Source organism: Ranitomeya imitator, chromosome 8 (genome assembly GCF_032444005.1).
Source record: "Ranitomeya imitator isolate aRanImi1 chromosome 8, aRanImi1.pri, whole genome shotgun sequence".
Taxonomy (NCBI): Eukaryota; Metazoa; Chordata; class Amphibia; order Anura; family Dendrobatidae; genus Ranitomeya; species Ranitomeya imitator.
In genome coordinates, this window is record NC_091289.1 from 185,933,741 (window position 1) to 185,957,017 (window position 23,277).

The window sequence follows — 23,277 nt, forward strand, 5'->3', positions numbered from 1 at the left end:
TTCCATCACTGCCTGAACATTATTGCACTTCTCTGGGCAGAAGTTTGTGCCCCCAGAGCAGCTCTTCACTAAAGGTGTTGCACAGGTTTAGAAGAGCATGGAAGCTACCCTACATCTGACCTGGCTCATGTCTAATATTTCAGCTCAGCCCTATTGAAGTGAAAGGGGCTGAACTGCAATACCACACGCAACCTGTGACGAGGGGTGGCGCTGTTCCCTTATGATCAAATTCCAATCCTAGACAACCCCTTTAAGGAAGCCTTTTTGAAAGTTGTAGAAATAGATCTTCTTGACAACCGTTCACCCCTTTTTTCTCTACTTCTTCAGTCTTGTGTATATTTCTTTAATAGTCGTATTTCTGTGCCATTCACATCCATTCGGACTAGTACATAAAGGGAAGGCACCAACATAACAGCCCGCATGGATTTCAGGCTTATAAGTTCTACAAACATCTTGAAGAACTCTTCATCCTCAGGTTAGCAAATAATAAATGGGTTCGGAATAGATATTACGATTTCCTACCACTAGATGGCAGCAGAGTCAATCAGTCTGGTGTTTAGTCTGTTCTGTGGCAGTGTGTCCATGCTGGGAGTTGTAGTACTATCAGGTTTCATGGTATACAAATATTTATAATACTTTGGCAGTGCATTTAATCAGTGACATCTCCAGCTCTTACGCAATCTGAATGTGACGGACATTTTTATGAGGCCTTTATTACATCAAGACCTGGAAATGTGTCACTGGAAGATTACAAAAATGTCCTGTTTGCCTCTATCTATTGCTAAATTGTAGTTTAAGACCCTCTTCAAAAACAAAGATTTATACAACCCCCCAGATGACGATTCCTGCTGCAGGATTTGCGTTTTGTGGGATTGTAGGGCGAGATACGGATCAGATTCGACCTGTTTAGTAATCTGTAATGGACGGAGCCGAGAAATGTGATCCTGAGTCACCGTCGGGGGAATAGTAAAGGGGACGAGCTGGAAAATGTGCAATATAAGGCAGACTTAAGGGGAATAATGTGAGGAGAGATATCATCCCCTCATAGAAAGTAACTCTGTATTACCCCGCTATATACAGTTAGGTCCATATATATTTGGACAGGGACAACATTTTTCTAATTTTGGTTATAGACATTACCACAATGAATTTTTAACAAAACAATTCAGATGCAGTTGAAGTTCAGAGTTTCAGCTTTCATTTGAGGGTATCCACATTAAAATTGGATGAAGGGTTTAGGAGTTTCAGCTCCTTAATATGTGCCACCCTGTTTTTAAAGGGACCAAAAGTAATTGGACAATTGACTCCAAGGCTATTTCATGGACAAGAGAAAATGTTGTCTCTGTCCAAATATATATGGACCTACCTGTACCTGTCTATAAGAAGCAGACGACATTAATCTAAAGGTATTTCTTAGTAAGTAAAAGTCTTGAGTTGTCCTGCAAAGTTACAAAGGCTTTTAGGACTTTCTTTGTTTCTTCTGCTACCGGGAAAGCCGGGGACAACTGCTACCGGGAAAGCCGGGGACAACTGCTACCGGGAAAGCTGGGGACAACTGCTACTGGGAAAGCTGGGGACACTGCTACCGGGAAAGCTGGCCACATCTGCTTCTGGAAAAGCTTAGAACATCTGTTACTGGGAAAGCTGGGTACATCTGCTACTGAGAAAGCGGGGCACATATTATTCTCTGTAAGTGATGTCATGCAGCTTTACTAGGTTTCTGCATGGAATATCTTCCTAGTTATACAGTAGGAAAATTAAATATGTGATACGCTGACAATTTTACAAGTTTTCCCACCTGCAAGGAATGGGGAGGTCTGTAATTTTTATCGTAGGTACACTTCACCTGTGAGAGACAGAATCTAAAAACTCCAAAATCGGCAGTGTATCAAATACTTATTTTCCCCACTGAGAGAGCATATAAGGAGAGGCGTAAAATGAACAATAAGAGTACAATACTTTATTAGAAATAATTTAAAAGACAAACAATGTTAAAAAAGTGCCAATATAGTGCGAGGTGATGAGCCAAAGTAAGTAAGTGGCACCACCAGAGGGCAGGCAAGAGCAAGATGGAATCCTAACAAAGATTGAAAATACACAAATAAGTATCAACATAAATAAAACTTGCATCCAGAGACTAGAAAAAAAAATCACATAGTGTATTAATTATATTTCTATAACCCTCAAAACTACAGCTAAAGTGCCAGCAATACACATTGGATAGAGCGCTGGAGCATAGATGTTCTTCAGTCCATAGCATCCTACAGTGATGTAATAAGCAGATCGTACCTCGCCGTGCGATGCTGACACTTCCCCAAGTTATTGTCCCCACTGTGTAGGAGAAAGCAGATCCTTTATCACTAGCTTTGCCCTTTTCCTTCACAAACGTTGAATATTGGCGCCGAGTCTGAACGAAGAATTGACAGGATGACTAAGCTGGTAATGTAATGTGCACCTAAATCTGCACGGAGAACACGTGGACTTCCCCTAACAATGCGCAGAGCGCTGTTACACCTCTGTATTTACACATCTTGGAAATAGGCAAAACTTGATCTCTGGCGCCTCTTATTGGTGGGGTAATACTCCTACAAGTCAATATTGACCCCCTAATGAGCCTTACCGCATAATAAGCCAAGCTAGATACTCTATTTACGGCTACGTGTTTCGGGGTGTTTGCCCCTCATCAGTGTAAAGCAGGAAATCTGATTTAGCTGGGTACTTAAAGGGGTTTTCCAGACTTGGGGCTCAAGATAGAAATCACTCTCTGTGACCGCAGACTTTGTGAATCCTCACATCGTGCACAGTCAGTCTTCTCCGGTGATGGTACCGAGAGCTGGCGGTCATGTGGCTGCGACTTGCAAACATCCGGTCACATTCCAACTAGACCTGTCCAAATTCCCTTGTATGGAGAGAGGCTGCACACGTCTAGTCGGCATGTGACTAGTTGCAGTGATGGAGAATCCTGAAAGCGCATGCAGCCGATTTACCAGAGAGCCGTCCGACTTCACAGAACTCACTGACATTGTGTGATAGCTACTTGGCATTTTCCAAGGGAAGTCAATTTTCCTTTCCAGATTTGCACCATTTTGTAATCATTTCTGACAATACGGCTTTTTCTTTGTGCAGCTTCCGCCCTCAGGTGACTGATGGGACGATACTCAGATCCGACAGAGCAGAATCCTGGGTGCAGACAACACAATCTTCGCACCTAAAGCCGCTATTAAAATTTGCGCCGTGCCGCCGCCCCCTCCCCCGCACGTCGCTGTTTGTCGCATAATTACATTAAATACACTGATTAGACAATACAATATCCTCGAATACATTAAGTCAGGAGGATGAGATTAAGACTTCTCCGTTCTGGGTTCAGGTGACCTCTTATAATGCACCAGGCATAAATCTGCATTGTCACCAGTTCTGAGGAGCTGCGCACCGTCCCCTGCTGAATACATAATGAAAAGCGTATGGATCTCCCTGAAATACTGCTCGGCGAGGACGCGGCGGTCTATACGCTTCATATACTGTATATACGGACGCCGCGCCAGCACATGTATACACATGGGGGATAAAAGGTTATTTTAACCGTTTACAATCCAGACAAACATTATCCTATTGCCGGGCACCAGATCCTACATTTATTGCATAGGCCAGTGTATATGTTAAAGGGTTGTACCCAAAATGTAAGGTATCCCCTACTTTCTGACAGTCTGGGGACCCCGTTGAAGTTTTGCAGCCCGTGCATTGCTCTATGCAGAGCCCCATCTCGAATGGCGCGGGGATGCCCATGCGCGGCCTATGCCCCATTCATTGTCTACGGGACTGATCTGGAAATAACAGAGCGCTGCGCTCTCCAGTCCCATAGACGATGACTGGAGCGGGGGCCGAGCATGTGCATCTCTGCATCGTTATTTCGAGACGGGGCTCTGCAGAGACTGGTTTCGGGATTGCTGGCAGCATGAGTTACCGTTCTCGGCCTGTAGGGGGCAGAACGACTCTTCTGCACAGGACAGTATAGGTGAGCTCAGAACCAGTGAAGGAGGTAAATCTTGTGGGGTAAAGGGATTGCCCACCTGTACAGGTGGTATATTATTACGGGTGGTGTATGACACGCTCTGTGCACGGTCTGGCGGTATTTCAGAAGCCACAATATGACACTAGAATAATTAGTAACACAAATCAAAGTCAGGCGCCCCCTCCAAGTACACGTCTTTGGGGTACCTGCCGCCCAGCAGACAGGACCAGGCTGGCTGAATGAGGGGCCATTACCTGCAGCTCTGGGGGAGGAGGGACGACTCTTAGGCCGGCTTCACACTCAGCGTATGAAAATACGGTCCGTATATTACAGCCGTAATACGCTGAAATGTCCCGAAAATAGTGGTCCGTAGCTCCTCCGTAGGCAGGGTGTGTCAGCGTTTTTTGCGCATGGCATCCTCCGTATGTAATCCGTATGGCATCCGTACTGCGTAGTTTTCTCGCAGGCTTGCAAAACCAACATACCGCTATAGAAATGATCCATGTGTCCCAAAAAGAAAAAAAAAAATTATATATATATATATATATATATATATATATATATATATATATATGTCAGTAGACACATATATGTATATATATTACTATTTTTTCCAGCGCTATACAGCTTGAAAGCCGGTAATTCGATTACCGGCTTTTTCTTTCTCCTTCCTAAAACCCGACATGATTTGAGACATGGTTTACATACAGTAAACCATGTCTTCTCTCCATTTTTTTTGCAGATTCCACACTACTAATGTCAGTAGTGTGTATCTGCAAAATTTGGCCGTTCTAGCTCTTAAAATAAAGGGTTAAATGGCGGAAAAAATTGGCGTGGGCTCCCGCGCAATTTTCTCCGCCAGAGTAGTAAAGCCAGTGACTGAGGGCAGATATTAATAGCCTGGAGAGGGTCCACGGTTATTGGCCCCCCCCTGGCTAAAAATATCTGCCCCCAGCCACCACAGAAAAGGCACATCTGGAAGATGCGCCTATTCTGGCACTTGGCCACTCTCTTCCCATTCCCGTGTAGCGGTGGGATATGGGGTAATGAAGGGTTAATGCCACCTTGCTATTGTAAGGTGACATTAAGCCTAATTAATAATGGAGAGGCGTCAATTATGACACCTATCCATTATTAATCCAATTGTAGTAAAGGGTTAAATAAAACACAAACACATTATTTAAAATTATTTTAATGAAATAAAAACAATGGTTGTTGGAGTATTTTATTCTAAGCCCAATCCAGTCACTGAAGACCCTCGTTCTGTGAAAGAAAAAACATAATAAACCAACAATATACTTACCCTCCGCAGATCTGTAACGTCCAACGATGTAAATCCTTCTGAAGGGGTTAAAACATTTTGCAGCAAGGAGCTTTGCTAATGCAATGCTGCTCCTTGCTGCAAAACCCCGGGGAATGAGTCTAAATATAGATCAATGAGCTATATTTAGCTTCATTTGCGGTGAGGCGCCCTCTGCTGGATGTTCATAGATCGTGGGAACTTACCTAGAAAGCTCCCAGGCTTTCTAGGAAAGTTCCCACGATCTATGAACAGCCAGCAGAGGGCGCCTCACCGCAAATGAAGCTAAATATAGATCATTGATCTATATTTAGACTCATTCCCCGGGGTTTTGCAGCAAGGAGCAGCATTGCATTAGCAAAGCTCCTTGCTGCAAAATGTTTTAACCCCTTCAGAAGGATTTACATCGTTGGACGTTACAGATCTGCGGAGGGTAAGTATATTGTTGGTTTATTATGTTTTTTTACTTACAGAACGAGGGTCTTCAGTGACTGGATTGGGCGTAGAATAAAATACTCCAACAACCATTGTTTTTATTTCATTAAAATAATTTTAAATAATGTGTTTGTGTTTTATTTAACCCTTTACTACAATTGGATTAATAATGGATAGGTGTCATAATTGACGCCTCTCCATTATTAATTAGGCTTAATGTCACCTTACAATAGCAAGGTGGCATTAACCCTTCATTACCCCATATCCCACCGCTACACGGGAATGGGAAGAGAGTGGCCAAGTGCCAGAATAGGCGCATCTTCCAGATGTGCCTTTTCTGGGGTGGCTGGGGGCAGATGTTTTTAGCCAGGGGGGGGGGGGGCGAATAACCGTGGACCCTCTCTAGGCTATTAATATCTGCCCTCAGTCACTGGCTTTACTACTCTGGCGGAGAAAATTGTGCGGGAGCCCACGCCAATTTTTTCCGCCATTTAACCCTTTATTTTAAGAGCTAGAACGGCCAAATTTTGCAGATACACACTACTGACATTTGTAGTGTGGAATCTGCCAAAAAAATGGAGAGAAGACATGGTTTACTGTATGTAAACCATGTCTCAAATCATGTCGGGTTTTAGGAAGGAGAAAGAAAAAGCCGGTAATTGACTTACCGGCTTTCAAGCTGTATAGCGCTGGAATAAATATTAATATATATACATATATGTGTCTCACTGACATATATATATATATATATACCTATTCTATGTGTACACATTTATTCTACCTATTCTACTGTAAGCTGTCAGTGTGATTTTACTGTACACCGCACTGAATTACCGGCTTTTCTCTCTAACAGCGCTGCGTATTTCTCGCAAGTCACACTGCTTGTCCGTGTGTAATCCGTATTTTTCACGCTTCCATAGACTTTCATTGGCGTATTTCTTGCGCAGTACGGTGACAAACGCAGCATGCTGCGATTTTGTACGGCCGTAGAAAGCCGTATAATACTGATCAGTAAAATACGGCAGATAGGAGCAGAGGCATAGAGAATAATTGTGCCGTATTTTTTGCGAGTTTTACGGACGTAGTTTCTGCGCTCTTACGTCCGTAAAACTCGCAAGTGTGAAGCCGGCCTTAAAGGGATATTCCGGTCTAAGACGACCTTTTACCTGTCCATTAAGACTTATTTATAATTGTTAGATCAGTGCGTTCCCCATTCAATACTATGACCAGGAGCCGTACAATGGAGCCGATGGTCGCATTCTAAATCTACCGCACGGACGCCGATGCCAAGCACCGCTCTGCGCTCACCTCCCAATCATCGGGGCCATAGACTAGAATGGAGCAGGAAAGTGGCTCCTGGAGTTGGTGCAAATCAATTGATAGGATCCATCGGCCACGTCGGATGCCCCTGACCGGTAGCCGTGAGACCCTCCTCTCACCTGACAGCATCCGCGGTTCTTCTGGCGATTAGCCGGCTTGGCGTGACATCATAATTGCGGTAAATTGCACAGGTGACGTCGTGCCAGTCCGGATAATCAAGACAAGAGTTTTCTTTCCTTCCAGGAGAGAGCTAATTTGCATGTTTTTCCTATGGAGCTTTGCTAATAAGTCTCCGTACTGCGCAGGTCTTTATAAGGGGCTCCGGACCCCCATACTACTGAGTATGTCCCAATTCACTGACGGCAAGCAAAAATGTAAAAGTCATGAGAAAGTGAGACAAAGCAAATTGTAACATTGCAGAACGTTTCATTACAGAACGATTACACTTTATTTATATCCATAAAGTATCCGAATTAAAAAAGACGATCTTTTTATTAAAGGGGAATGAGCATTTTACAAGATCTGCTCGTTCCCTATGTGGCCGCTGAGCGTTGTCCTCACTTTTCCTGCCCCCCATGGAGAATGATTGGCGCCGTTGGTTGCAGAGAGCAGCTGCGTTTATCCATTTCCATCATATCAGGCAGATTTGTGAGTTGCCATAAAAAGGGCATAAAGTCCCCCGTCCATGGAGCACTGAGGTATCGTGCGCTGACATGAGACGACGCTTCAGGGAGGGATCATAAGAAAGTCGTAAACCGCCCCTTCACGTGCTGCAATGTGCTATAAGGCGAAGGAGCAGATGTACCGGTGTCTCTGGCTGCAGCCGCTTATCCGCCATTCTCTGCTTCTCCCCACGAGGACGCAATTGTCCGATTCCCCAAAAACAGATTCAGTCTTTTTAAAGTTACTGAAAGTCCTCGGTTGGCCGTTCATCCACCGCCAGCTGGAGGGATCCCCCGCCCGTCTGAGCCCTAAAATAGAGATAGGTATAGATTTATACATCCGTATCACTAAATCTTGGATTTTGCAAAATTAGGGAAGCATGACCACACCTGCCAGCGATGGAATGAAGCTGCAATACCACACACAACCTGAAGATAGGGGTGGCGCTGTTTGTGAAAGGAAGCAGCCATGGTTGTCTAAGGACAGGTGCAGATGGCCGTATTATCGGTTCAAGGGCAGTTTGACAAAACATCAGATCACACGCAGACCAATGTTATTCTATGGGGCCCGTGCACATGTCTGTCCGAGAATCTGAGGAAAGGAACTATGTTACTATCAATTATTAGGTTCTGTAGAAGGACGTAGATCTGGGGATTTATTATGATGGAATATAGGCTGAACTGGATGGACAAATGTCTTTTTTTGGCCTTACTAACTATGTTACTATGTTACTATGATCGTAGCATGCAGATTGATCTGATACTCAGATCGCACTCGGCCATGCGAGACAATTAATGCGTGGAAATCATGAGACTGCAGTCAGATGATTTCCACGCACTGTCACAATGGAGAAGATGGAGACACTTTGCTCTCCATCTTCCCCTCAGTGTGCTCCGATTCTCTCATCCAAGAAAATTGGATAATAATATTCAGATACTCTGATCAAACTTGATCAGTGTGTTATTTGCGTAATCGCCCCAATTGTCTTGGATGGTAAATCCTACGGCCGTCTGCACCTGCATGGAAATCGGACTGCACTCAGATGTCATCCGAGTGCAGTCTGATAATTTCCATACACTTGTATGGTCAAGTGCGATCGGAATATCAGCTCAGACTTGAGCATGCAGCGATTTTTTTCCCAAAAAAAATCAAACGTGTGCGTCCTCATAAAATAACATTGGTCCAGGTACGATCTGATCTGATGTTTTGCTGAATCGCACTCGGACCGATAATCCAGCCGTCTTCCCTCTGTACAATCTCGTTACTATTCTCAGCCTTACCGATCCAAAATGGCTGTTTGTTGGCAAACTTCCAGAGCCACCTCATGTCTGCCTCCGACTGCACGCTGGTTAAGTGGCTGCCTTCACTAGAAATGTACAAAAGTAAAGTATTAGACTTCTCCCATAATACATAATGTCATGTATGCACCAAGCGTGCACTGATGTAATACTATACGTGAAGGGCTCCACACCGCTCCCATCAGTGGGTGACACGAGAAAAAATCATTAATTGTGAGAAGAGAAACCTTTGGCACAAATGGAATCTTGCTGATAATAGTTACATTTATTGAGAGAGAATTCACTCCAATGTTTCGGCCCTCGGGCCTTTATCAAGGTGATTTGTTTTTGTCACACTAGGAGACGTCCATGAATTTTCTGTTTCTCTGTGTATATTAAATAGTGATACGTTTTATGTTCTACCCCGATAACCTTGATGAAGGCCCGAGGGCCGAAACGTTGGCATGAATCCTGTCCCAATAAATGTAATTATTATCAGCAAGATTTCATTTGTGCCGAAGATTTTTCGTCTCACATGCACTAATGTAATCACACGATTAGACGGGTTGCTGCTTGCTGCAAAATCAACATGCTCCTCGTCCCTGCTGGGAGCCCGACACCTTCCAATATGTCTACGCTTAGGAGACTCCACTTCAAACTTCCCAGGTTTGTAGAAGAGGAAAGTCAGCGGACAGACAGCGATAGTACTAGTTTCTCCTGTGCAGAAGGTTTCAGGGTCCCAGAGGTCCCGCCAACTGATGGGACCATCCAGCACCTGGAGGAATGGGTAAAGGGTCACCCAGAAGTATGGGTATAGCTGCTGGTGATGAGCACAAGTGCTCGTTACTCGTGTTTGCCTAGGGGGCTCGGGTATGCACCGAATATCGTAGGTCCTCGAGTGCCAACGGACGCATATTGCGCAGCTGTTAGACATCCACAAAACATGCCATGATTGCCCGTGTTTGTCAGGCTATCCCTGCATGTTTTGTGGCCAACAGCTGCGCAATATGCATCCGCTTGCACTCGAGCACCCACGATATTCGGTGCGTACCCGAGCACCCTAGGCAAACTCCAGTAACGAGCACTTGCACTCATCACTAGTGGCTGCTGCCGGTCATGGTGGAGTGGGGTCTATTCCAAGTTTGGCTTAGACGGTCTAGTAGTAACTTGTTCTGGCCTTTGCCAGACGACCTAGGATGGCGCCCAACATTCATGAATTCACGTGGGACCCCAACATGAATGATCCGGTCAGTGTCCCCCACAATCTCAGCGCTCTCCTGTGATAGTGCGGGGACATCTTACGTTCGTGCACAGCGGCGCTCGGCGTCCTCCCAGGTGGATTTCTGACGAGTGTCGAGGTGATAGCAGCGTTTCTGGTGCAGCCTCCACCGCGCAGGACATATTCTTGGCTTCTTATCCTATGAGACAGGCAGAAGGATTAATTAATCATAGTGATAAATGTAATGTAAGAAATTCAGCGACATAATCAGATTTATCGCGTTCTGCTCCCACAGTAACGTCAGTCTGCAAACTATCATCTAATGGGAGAAGATGCAGCGACACCCACCAGATACAATGTCACGCTGACCCTCCGCGCACAAGGAGTTATTATACAGGGAGGCGTCATGTATCACATGGAGCAACGAGGAGACACATGATCCATGATGCAGCTTCCATGGGGCTCAAAAGAAGGGGGTATATATATATATTCCAAGTGTCCGGAGACGGCAGGAGAGAGCAGCGAGATATTCTGGGAGGTTGGTGACATGTATGGCGCAGATATATGGTGAAGTATAATGGAGGAGCAGGGAGCAGTCTTCTCACCTCTGCCCAGTCTAAGGCGCTGCACAGCAGGCACCATGAGGTCACTAGACTGCACAGCAGGCACCATGAGGTCACTAGACTGCACAGCAGGCGCCACGAGGTCACTAGACTGCACAGCCGGCACCATGGGGTCACTAGACTGTACAGAAGGCACCATGAGGTCACTAGATTGTACAGCAGGCACCACGATATCACTAGACTGCACAGCAGGCGCCACGAGGTCACTAGACTGCACAGCAGGCACCATGAGGTCATTAGATTGTACAGCAGGGACCACGAGGTCACTAGACTGCACAGCAGGCACCATGGGGTCACTAGACTGTACAGCAGGCACCATGAAGTCACTAGATTGTACAGCAGGCACCACGATATCACTAGACTGCACAGCCGGCACCATGAGATCAATAAACTGCACAACAGGTGCCATGAGGCCACTAGACTACACAGCAGGCACCATGAGGTCACTAGATTGTACAGCAGGTACATGAGGCAACTAGACTGCACAGCAGGCACCATGGGGTCATTAGACTGCACAGCAGGCACCATGGGGTCATTAGACTGCACAGCAGGTGCCATGAGGCCACTAGACTGCACAGCAGGCACCATGAGGTCACTAGACTGCACAGCAGGCACTATTGGGTCACTGGACTGCACAGCAGGCACCATGAGGTCACTAGACTGCACAGCAGGTGCCATGGTTTCACTAGACTGCACAGCAGGCACAATGAGGTCACTAGACTGTACAGAAAGTACCATGGGGTCATTAGACTGCACAGCCGGCACCATGAGGTCACTAGACTGCACAGCAGGCATCATGAGGTCACTAGACTGCACAGCAGGCACCAAGGGGTTACTAGACTGCACAGCAGGTGCCATAGGGTCACTAGACTGCACAGCAGGCACCATGGGGTCACTAGACTGCACATCAGGTGCCATGAGGCCACTACACTGCACAGCCAACACCATGATGCCACTAGACTGCACAGCAGGCACCATGAGGTCACTAGACTGCACAGCAGGCACTATTGGGTCACTGGACTGCACAGCAGGCACCATGAGGTCACTAGACTGCACAGCAGGTGCCATGGTTTCACTAGACTGCACAGCAGGCACAATGAGGTCACTAGACTGTACAGAAAGTACCATGGGGTCATTAGACTGCACAGCCGGCACCATGAGGTCACTAGACTGCACAGCAGGCATCATGAGGTCACTAGACTGCACAGCAGGCACCAAGGGGTTACTAGACTGCACAGCAGGTGCCATAGGGTCACTAGACTGCACAGCAGGTGCCATGAGGCCACTACACTGCACAGCCAACACCATGATGCCACTAGACTGCACAGCAGGCACCATGAGGTCACTAGACTGCACAGCAGGCACCATGAGGTCACTAGACTGCACAGCATGTGGAGCGCCCCCAGACACAGGGCCACGTGTTCTCGGTACCGGTCCTTTCTGCTCAGTTATGCGGTTGTCACGGTGGCTGGACCCGTTCGTGACCCTGCTAAGGGGCGTCCAATGAAAGTGGTAGTACAGTCTGTCAGGGGTTCGTGATGCCACCTGTGGTGGTCGGTCAGGGTGACCGACGCTGCTGTGAGGTCCGCTGGGGTGATGGAAAGGCAGCTGGATGGTTTACCTTCCCACAGGTGAAGTATGTCCCCAGGGCTTCCCAGTAGGGTGGATGGTGATGGTGTGAGGTGCAGGCAATAACGAGGACACAAGGTTGCAGTCTCTTTACCTTTTTACTGAAGGCTTCAATACACTCAGTCCAGAGAACGTTTAACAAGGCTATCAGAGACCGGCCGGTCCGATGGGCACATCCAGAGTTTCCCTCGCAGATGGAAATCGTTGCCCACCACTAGCGCCTGTGTGTTGTAGTCCTACCCTGCTGAGCATTCGGAATAGTCCTCACAACTGCTGTTCTCCTTCGTTCGTTCTCTACAGCTTTCTCTCTCTCTCGTTCTTTGGTTCCAGATGTTGCTAGTTTCTAACGTCCCCCAGATAAAGTATGGCTAGGACGCCACCCGTTTGACAGGAAGGCTTGGAGGTCTTCCGGGACCCTAGAGACGCCGATCTCCCAATGTTGCCCCCTATGTCTTCGTAGGTGTAAAAGGTAGACAGCCAACCTATAATCAACTGTCCAGCGGAATTTGAAGTAAGGCCTGAAGTCAGTTACTCCTACGGTGATCCGGCCACCGACTACGCGCCTCAGTAAGATGTTGCCTTCCTCTCTCGGCACGGCTCTTACTGGCTCTCCTTTGTGCTGATCTCGTTTACACTGTTCCACAATATTCTTCCCCTCTTGTCTCTTCCTTAGGATACCGCCGCAAGGTGTGCAGGCGCGGTTCCGTTATGTTCTGTTCTGTTCGCTAGGCGCCTGCCAGGTTCCCATGCCTGACAGGGACCCCCTGTGTCTTCTCCCTGCAACACCCCCTGCCACGGGATGTTGCCTGGTTCCAACCCAGTCAGCTTCTGACTAACTTCCTCCCCAGCCTCTAGTTTTACCAGTGTGAGGAGTGGCCCAATAAATAAAGCCTTTTTCTCCCCCTAGTGGCCGGAGTGTGAAGTGTAATGTGTTCTGGTGATACCTGGTCAGGAGAACTCTTTAGTGCCATCGGACGTACCGCTACTCGCCTTGGGGCCATACTGCAACGACCAGGTCTCTGGGGCGCTGCACATGCACCATGGGGTCATTAGACTGCACAGCAGGCACTATGAGGTCACTAGACTGCACAGCCGGCACCATGAGGTCACTAGACTGCACAGAAGGCACCATGGGGTCATTAGACTGCACAGCAGGTGCCATAGGGTCACTAGACTGCACAGCAGGCACCATGGGGTCACTAGACTGCACAGCATGCACCATGGGGTCATTAGACTGTACAGAAGGCACCATGAGGTCACTAGACTGCACAGCATGCACCATGGGGTCATTAGACTGCACAGAAGGCACCATGGGGTCACTAGACTGCACAGCAGGCACCATGAGGTCACTAGACTGCACAGCAGGTACCATGAGGTCACTAGACTGCACAGCATGCACCATGGGGTCATTAGACTGCACAGAAGGCACCATGGGGTCACTAGACTGCACAGCAGGCACCATGAGGTCACTAGACTGCACAGAAGGCACCATGGGGTCATTAGACTGCACAGAAGGCACCATGGGGTCACTAGACTGCACAGCAGGCACCATGAGGTCACTAGACTGCACAGCAGGCACCATGAGGTCACTAGACTGCACAGCAGGTACCATGAGGTCACTAGACTGCACAGCAGGTACCATGAGGTCACTAGACTGCACAGCAGGCACCATGAGGTCACTAGACTGCACAGCAGGTACCATGAGGTCACTAGACTGCACTACCGGCACCATGAGGTCACTAGACTGCACAGCAGGTACCATGAGGTCACTAGACTGCACTACCGGCACCATGAGGTCACTAGACTGCACAGCAGGCACCATGAGGTCACTAGACTGCACTACCGGCACCATGAGGTCACTAGACTGCACAGCAGGTACCATGAGGTCACTAGACTGCACTACCGGCACCATGAGGTCACTAGACTGCACAGCAGGCACCATGAGGTCACTAGACTGCACAGCCGGCACCATGAGGTCACTAGACTGCACAGCAGGTACCATGAGGTCACTAGACTGCACAGCCGGCACCATGAGGTCACTAGACTGCACAGCAGGCACCATGAGGTCACTAGACTGCACAGCCGGCACCATGAGGTCACTAGACTGCACAGCCGGCACCATGAGGTCACAATACTGCATAGCTGTGGGAGGAGGACACTGACTGCATTATACTGTGGGAGGAGTGCACTGTGACTGCATTATACTGCGTGGGGGAGGGCTCTGTGCAGCCAGTATGCTATGAGAGGCCCTGTAAGGGTATAATTCTGTGTGCAGTGCTGTGAGAGTATACTGTATGAGGGAGCTATGAGGGTATACTGGCTGTGGGGGTATCAAACTGTATGAGGGGGCTGTGGGTGAATCATACTGTGTCTGTGGGAGGCATCTTTGGGGCATTATACTCTGTGGAAGGGCATAGTGGGACTGGCATTCTGTGTATGGAGGCATCTTACTGTACTGGGACCACGAAAGGGGTGTCATACTGTATTTTATATACAAAAAACAGTTGCACTCTATCGTGCTAAAGCATGTCAATGTGGAATATGTGAAATTTGAATAGCAATATGGCTTTGGAGGATTAGGAAAAAATATTTGGCCAAATTTTATGCTAAGCGTCTCATATTTTTTCCTAATCCTCCAAAGCCATATTGCTATTCAGATTTCACATATTCCACATTGACATGCTTTAGCACGATAGAGTGCAGCCATTTATTGTATATTGTATATGGAGGTCGCTCCTCCTGGTATGCGCCTATTCACACTAGTCTGGAGGTGCCAGTCAGTTTTTAGTCTTTTAGGCTATGTGCACACGTTGCGGATTAGGCTTAGGAATTTCTGGTGCGGATTCTGCCTCTCCTGGCAGAAAACGCACCTGTGGATTTGTCGCGTTTTTTGTGCGGTTCCGCAGCGTTTTTTGTGCGTTTTGCTACGTTTTTCATGTGGATTTGCTGCGCTTTTTACCCCTGCGGTTTTCTATAATGGAATGGGTACAAAAACGCTGCAGATTCACAAAAAAGAAGTGACATGCTACTTCTTTTAAACCGCAGCGTTTCTGCAGCGGATTTTCCGCAAAGTGTGCACAGCATTTTTTTTTCTCATTGATTTACATTGTACTGTAAATCAATTGCGGATCTGCAGAGTTTCTGCACTGCAAAAAATGCTGCGGATCCGCACCGTGTGCACATACTCTTATACTGTCTCCTATGACCCTCGCTCCTATCTTTCAGTGGGGGGGGTACATATGTCGGAGGTCACTCCGCACAGCACTTCCGTTCCTACAAGCGCCATCTCTCCTAGTTGTGGTGTGCAGGGTGCGGGCCAAGGCGGGAAACCACTGTAACAAGTCCACAGCACGTGCAGAAGAGTGGCCTCAATTACTGACAGCAAGCAGAGGTCTTACAGGTCAGGAAGGTGCAGGACTTTTTAGTGCAGAATGAAAAACCCTTATTTACATTTGGAAATGCCCCTTAATATGTCCTAAAATATCAGCTAATGAGTCCAAAAACCTGTAATTTGTTGCCTTATGTGTGCAGTTACCTTCTGTGTAGCATTATTTGTCCGGTGCCCTGAATCCACTGAGGCCGTATCCTGCAGGGGGCGCTCATCGTCATAAATGGAGAAGTTAAGGGGTGCTCCGACCAGCCAGACGTCTCCTCTCCTGCGGGCCTGCTGTCCATGTGATGTCGCCCCTTGATACTAGGAGATAGATGAGATACTCTGTAGCTGAAGTAGCTGATACATCTGGCCATTGTTCCCCGGCCTCCTGACTATGCAGGATACAGCAGCACAGCCCTATAAAAGTGAATGGGGCCAGCTGGAGAGTGCAGCAAAACAAGGTGAAGGGGCCGCAAGCAATGATTTGGCCTTTAGTCTCCGGATTGGGGGAGTCGTAGATCTCAGACCACAACCATTGAAGTGATGGCACATCCATGTAGATGCAGATACCCCTCTAGGGCAGACCATTGATTATCACCAGGGGCATTTAGAATGTTCTCGTAAAGGGTTTGTCCAGAATTAGGAAAGCATGGCTGTTTCATGCACCCCACCAGGGTTGTCCATCGGGGACAATATTCTTTTTTTATTATTTTTTGTAATTAGATTTCATTGAAATTTTTGCATCGTTACCCTTCTATAGCCTCAGGGCTGCACAGGCTATTGCTGGCTGCAGAATGAGTTAACTGAGAATCCATCGGCGAGTTCTTTATGAGGAGACTTTGTAAAACTTTTCTGAGCTTTTTTCAACCGATTTGTGTCCACAGAAACTGCAGGGACGCAAAGAGCCTGAAACAGCCAAACAATGCAGATTTTTTTTTCATGAATACCAATGGCAAAAATTATTTTTAGCCCCAAATACATACATTTATTTTAGAAAAAAATTGTCCCTGCAGCTCAACCCCAGCCAACTTCAATGGAGTTGTGACATGCTGTATTTTTCGATAACGGCAGCCATGTTTTTCTAATCCGGGACAATCCCTTTAAGAGTAGTTCCTTTTATCTTTTTTTTTACTTTAATAACTTTTGCACACGATCGTCAGTTTCTGCAGCCCTGGATGTAGGATGATGCGACTTGTAAAAGCTTCATCCTCCTTAATATTGAATTATTGAGACCTAAATATGCTTTTTACCAAGCCCTGAATAAGGGTCTTAATCTCATCACAGGAGTCGTGTCATCTTCATCAGGCTGCGCTAATTAAATAGCCGACCGAGGACCGAGCGCTCTTAAGAGGGAATGTCAGCGGCGAGCTCAATTTATTTTAACCACTTACCAAACCTGAAGCAGCTTAATTAGATAATTAGATTTGTGCAATAATCCATAGGAGTTTTTCATTTGCTGGGAAGAACACTATCAATTAAGAATGACTTATACCTTCTCATTTCTTCCTACTGTCATTAATGCAGAAAGTGAAATTAACGTACGCGGATGCCGTTCCCAGCGAGCCGCCTCTGTGGTCCGGGCCGGTGGTGATCCAGCTCCCTGCCGCCGGGGTGGGCGACGCGGCTCCTGGCGCGGTCATACGTGCGGGGGTTGGGCAGTAAGATCTGGGTGATCTTGGGAGATGTGGCCAGTCTTCCTTCGCTCCCTCCTCCGGAGCTGCCGACGATCGCATGGTATAAAATCTCTCCCGATCCCGGATTTTGGTTCCGACATTGACCTGTGTCAGTGAATACATATATTTCACAAAGAGGATCATAAAGATATGCAGGACCCCGGTCCAGTGGCCACACTGGTAGCCCAATTCCGAGCCCTGTGAACCTCTTCCTACTTGCCGCTTCTTTTGATTGGCAGGCCAGGAACGACCGGACCTATCAATCAGGGATGTCGGCAGGTAGGAGGAGGCTCGCAAGGCTCATATCTGAACGGATCGTCGATATGACTGCCGGACCCAGGTCTTATATTCATCTCTAATATTTCATTATAATAGAACAGTTTATGAGACGACTACAGATAACAGAGGCTGTCTACCCTTCAAGACCATTTATTACATGTAGAAGAGCTATAAAAGAAGCTCTGTCTTTCCGGAGGACCCAACATGCTGATGCATTACACAGGCAGACCATTGATTTCAATAAGAACTCGGTAATGCATTATTTCTCCTGCGGGGGCGCTGCAGGAATACTAAACAACTTGCTTTTGGTTCCTCCTTGGATTTCATTTAAAAAAAAAATCTGTGCAATACCTTTTTTCTCCTGTGAGGGCAGTGCAGAATAAATGAATACTTGCCCTTAGTTTCTCCACAGATTGCAGCAGATCACTGGAGGTCTCAGTAAAAAGACACACTGTGATCAGCTTTTCATTGGAGGACCAAGATGTGGCAGCCGCTATCTTTTATATTGGAAGGAAATTAATTAAAGGGATTGTCCAGAATGTGGCAGCCTCTATTTTTATTAGTGGAAGTAAATATTTGTCTGTCCTTTATGCTACTGAATAGCTTGATGGTCTTATAAATGCATAATTAAAAGGGTTCAGAATTAGAAAAATATGGTTGCTTTCACCCAAAATCAGTGCCACCCATGTCTACAAATTGTATCTGTTATTGCAGCGCCATTGGACTTAATGGAGAAGAGCTGCAATACCCCATACAACCTGTAGGGAGCAGTGGTGCGTGATGCTTTTCTAATCCTTGGTGACCCCTGCTAGGTTGTCATTAAACAGCTGCATCATCAAACAATCCCGGCGGATTGGAGAAGAAACTATCTAAAGAATTGTGATGCAAAAAGGTCGTTTCTGGCACATAGTAAAAATCATGATCTTTATGGAGTTTCCATTAAAAAGTGTTCTAAAATGTTCCAGCGTTCAGTCCAGAAGAACCACAAGTCTCAGGAGAAGCATTACTGGTTGATGCGTTTCCTGAACCTAGATGGTTCTTTCTTACTCACTCTGGTTATGAAACGTTCAGGTTGGAAAAGAGTAAACCGGCAACGCTTCTCCTGGGACTTGTGGTTCTTTTGGACAGAATGTGCATGAAATGGAACGTTTTATAATGTTTCTATAATGGATACTTAATAAAAGGCATGATTTTTACTATGTGCCGGATCTGACCTTTTTGGATTGCATCTTGTTTTGTGGTTTGGAGATCGGGTGCACGAACAGCACAGTTGAGAGGACTATCCAGATATTTCTACAGAATTCTAAAGCAGAGTGGTCTTCACTAGTATGGGGGCACCTGCAAAGCGGAGTACCTTGTCCCAGTTCACTGTAAAAAAAATATATAAGTGCATTTTTAAAAGAAACCCTTGATGTAATGCTCCTTTATCAGAGCAGCTCTCCTTGATGCTCCTCATAATCAGCCACAAATCAGGACAATTCCGCTGGTATCACATTTGTCCACTAGGTGTCACTCTTGACCCAGATTCTGGCCTTAAGGAATAAACCAAAAGTGTCTAAAAAGTAATAATAATAATAATCTTTATTTTTTTAATTTTATATATGGTAAAGCAATAAGAACTTACTATGAGAAATGGGAAAACCTAAACCTGTGCTGTGCGGGAGGCCAATGTCCAGCCTGAGTAAATCAGCACATCACCGGCAGGACGAATATCCCGCAAAATAGTTCTAGAGCCTGGGTTACACTGAGAACACTTCTGGTCACTGTATTTAGGCACTTTAGTGTTATCATAGGGAAATCTGGCTTCATGGCCACCAATCAGAACTTAGCTTTTATTCTCTAATAATAATGCATTTCAAGTGTATTGTTATAAAATTCACCTATAATGTATGGATAATAGGAATATATTGCCATAGCACAGGAAGTGTTGTCATAGGGACATTAGAATTCACATTCAGATATTTGCTTTTTTAATCTGTTAGAAGAAGAAAAGATAAAATTTGATTTACTTTGATAAAACTCAATGTCCTTATAATAAAAAAAAATGAGCTGCCATATCACAGGAAGTGTGAATTGTCATGCAGAATTGACCTAATCAGTGAACCGATCAGTAGATTTCGCCCTCACCTTCTCTTGGATCCATTATTTCAATCGTGGCCTCGGTAATTTTGCCCAGGACGGCGTTCTTGGGTGACCTTAGGATAACTATTAAGAACTCGTGGCTTTCTTCCAGACCGTCGTTCTTCACATAGATATTCCAAGATTTTGTAGAAACACCTAAAAGAAATTAAGAGAACCAAAATCCATCGATAAAGTAGAGCAGGAATCCCCTATGTCCGTATGTGCTGTGGATAGGAGACATCATGGCAGCCGGTCTCCACCCACCAGCTCAGAGACGACTGAAAAGATAAAAACAGAAGCTGCAAAGGGGAAAAAATCCAAAATATGAGTCATACGATGACCAGAAATAGTGTCTGAAAAGACCCCTGAAATGACAGGCAGGTTATGGGGTTTGTCTCCTATGAATAGGGGCGCAAGCGAAAATAAAAACCGCAAAACACATCTCCTGGAGCGGCGCTGTTCCAGAGACAACATTCACTTTAATACATTTTGAAGCCGAGAAGACCTCATAGCCCAATAATCTTCTTTTCTAGCCATTTGGGGTGCTTTTGTTTGAGAAAGATTTTATTCGGGTCAAATCAAATCTACCGACCAAAAATGACCAATCTGCTGGCCAAAATGTACTAATATCTGCGCAGAATTCTCACTTAAGATGAATTACGACAAGAAAAACTTGACGAAGACGACAGACTCCTGTGTTTTACCCTGACAGTCCATTGATCTCAATATGACTATGTAATACTTAATTTCTCCTGTGGTGGCGCTGTAGGGAAACAAAACATTTCTCTGCAGATTAAAGTTGATTACTCTGGATCCCAGCAGCAGTATATTCTGGAATCAATTTACTGACAAAAGAGACAAAAGTAAAAAAATTTTAACGTGGCCCATAAAATGCAAATCTTGGTAAACTTAATAAAAGTTGGCAGAATCTTTGCAGCAAACTCATGAGTGAAAGAGAACATCGCCATCTATCTGCCACGTAGGAACTGCACCTGAAACTTCCGGGTTGTGCGGGGGGGGGGGGGGGGGGGGGAGGAGGGCATAAAAAAATATCTATTTTACATTTATTAAGTAAATCATTGAAGTAAATGTAAAGGGGACAGATGTCAGTTGTATAAAGCGGTAAGTAGATTTAATGTGATTTCTAATGAAATGCCTTCTCATGCTACAACCTTTAATTGAGCGCTGACCTGTGTAAGTCTCAAGGATTTGATTTACTGGGACGTTTTATTTTGCTGGATGAATAAATTAGCCTGGTACCGGTAACTGGATTATAAATTACGTGTTCACTGTTGTGAGGAGCGATAGCGGCAGCGAGAGAACAGGGAGACGCTGAAATCTGCAGATTCATGAAAGATATTTAAAAGGCGCACAATGAATTCATCGGACCCCCGACCCCGGGGGCTTACACTCTACTTACCGGTTTTAGGGCTTGTGTGATACATTCACCCTTTTGTTACCTGCTGCATTTATCAAAAATATACTTGTAATGTAACATTTTTAATGGGGCAGTAAGTGTTCAGCCTCCCACCAGGACAACAACTACCAGTGACACATCACATTCCGCCACCTGTGAGCGCTGACGCCTTCCACCTGGTGCCGGCGCAGAGACTTTCTCCACATCTTCTGCTTCATCTCTTTATCAATCCTGTGTCACATTATTTACTGACTCTTCATATAATCAACACAAGGTTCCTAATCTTCTAACTATAAACGTTATGTTAAAGAAACAACTTAAAGAGAATCTCCCCACCCTGGATGATTTTGAGCGATTACTATGGGCATACAGGTAATAGAATGGTTTAGTTAGTTTTACATGTATGCCTCATAGCTGCGGTGTAGATCTTGAGAAATGCAGTTGTAATGAATTATGTTTCTTCCAGGCTCCGGGGCGTGCGAAGTCTGGAAGAAGAAATCCCTGCCTCCTCTCTTCATTATATTGTCACCCTCGTCCCATGAACGTCACACTGACCTGTGATATGTAGTTGCGGCGCTGTGATCGTGCGCATGCGCCGTCCACATGTGTGGTATCGCAGCGCCGCAACTATATATCGCAGGTCAGTGTGACGTTCATGGGACGAGGGCGACAATGTAATGAAGAGAGGAGGCAGGGATTTCTTCAATACTGCAGCTATGAGGCATACATGTAACAATAACTAAACCATTCTATTACCTGTATGCCCATACTGTAGTAATAGCTCAAAATTATCCAGATGGGAAGGGGGAAATTCTCTTTAACAAGTCAAGAAACGTATACAATGTTCAAATGTAAGTTGCATCCAACATGTTGTTTCTGTAGTGATGTCTAGATGGATACATAGGTAGAAAGACTGAAATGACTTTTGCGCTGTTTATAATTGTTTATTTGCCCCCTATACATGGAAATGACTTTAGCGCTGTTTATAGTGGTTTATTTGCCCCCTATACATGGTTCTAAGGCTCTGACTGCTGGTGATACAACATATTCCCACTGACTTTCACATTGTTTGATCTCCAGTGATCGCGCCTCATTATTAGCTCTGAGCATCTATCCACTGTGGGTATTGTCTTAATGTAATTGCTGCGGCTCTTAGGAAGTCCGGCATCTGCGCTCTTTTTGTCTCTGTAGGGAAAACTGAAATGTGGAGTTTCCCATATAGTAAACAGATCTCACATTGTTCATGGTCCAAAACCAGGGGGTGAGGGGTATTGGGGCTTAAAGGGAATAAATACAACAACAGAGTGCGGCTGATATTTAGGTTCTGTCTACATGTGTTTGACACTATCTGACCATCACTATATAGACAGAGCTCAATTTATTTTTTTTTTGCTCCTGGGTCTTAAATTTGCTAAAACAATGCTACTATGTTATATTGTACCAACACATGCAATATGATTATGTTGGCTTTGTAATATCAAATTTATTTTAAAAAAAAAATTAACTTTGAAAACGTTTTCAATTTTAGTTTAGTTTAGATTTATAAAGATAAATATAAAAAGTAATTACGGTAAGTATTTACATACTTTACTATATATATATATATTTATTAACACAATTATAATATTCTCATTGTAGGTTTTATAAGAATAAAAATCAACCAATGAAATGGGTAAAAAACCAACCTGGATCAAATTGCACAAGGCTTGCACTTGTGTGTGTGAAATCCAGTCCCAACTTAGCTGAAATCTCCTGAACCTTTGAAAATAAAGAATAAAATATATATTATTATATGTAATATATTATTATATTACACTAATACATTGCATTGTTCCTTTTTACTTGACATTTCAATGTCAAATATTTAATATGTAAAAAAAAAATTATATATATATATATATATATATACACATATATATGTATATATATATATATATAT

The 23,277-nt window shown here is 45.3% G+C and overlaps 1 protein-coding gene across 3 annotated transcripts in view; it reads right to left on the bottom strand.

The window, feature by feature from the left end:
- Positions 1–7,488: 7,488 nt before the first annotated feature.
- The window catches only part of LOC138648410 (FRAS1-related extracellular matrix protein 1-like), a 153,301-nt gene continuing 137,512 nt past the window's right edge, over positions 7,489–23,277 (bottom strand). Inside the window, exons 29-35 of one of the 3 annotated variants that reach the window (XM_069738128.1) lie at positions 23,024–23,096; positions 19,928–20,077; positions 17,391–17,626; positions 16,011–16,169; positions 10,307–10,422; positions 9,008–9,093; positions 7,489–8,035 (exon numbers count right to left, since the gene is read on the bottom strand). In XM_069738128.1, the coding sequence (XP_069594229.1) occupies positions 7,845–8,035; positions 9,008–9,093; positions 10,307–10,422; positions 16,011–16,169; positions 17,391–17,626; positions 19,928–20,077; positions 23,024–23,096 (1,011 nt within the window). In that variant the 3' untranslated portion in view covers positions 7,489–7,844. Of the gene's footprint in view, positions 8,036–9,007; positions 9,094–10,306; positions 10,423–16,010; positions 16,170–17,390; positions 17,627–19,927; positions 20,078–23,023; positions 23,097–23,277 lie in introns of those variants that run through there. The other 2 variants (XM_069738129.1, XR_011315101.1) reach the window with 2 other exon arrangements.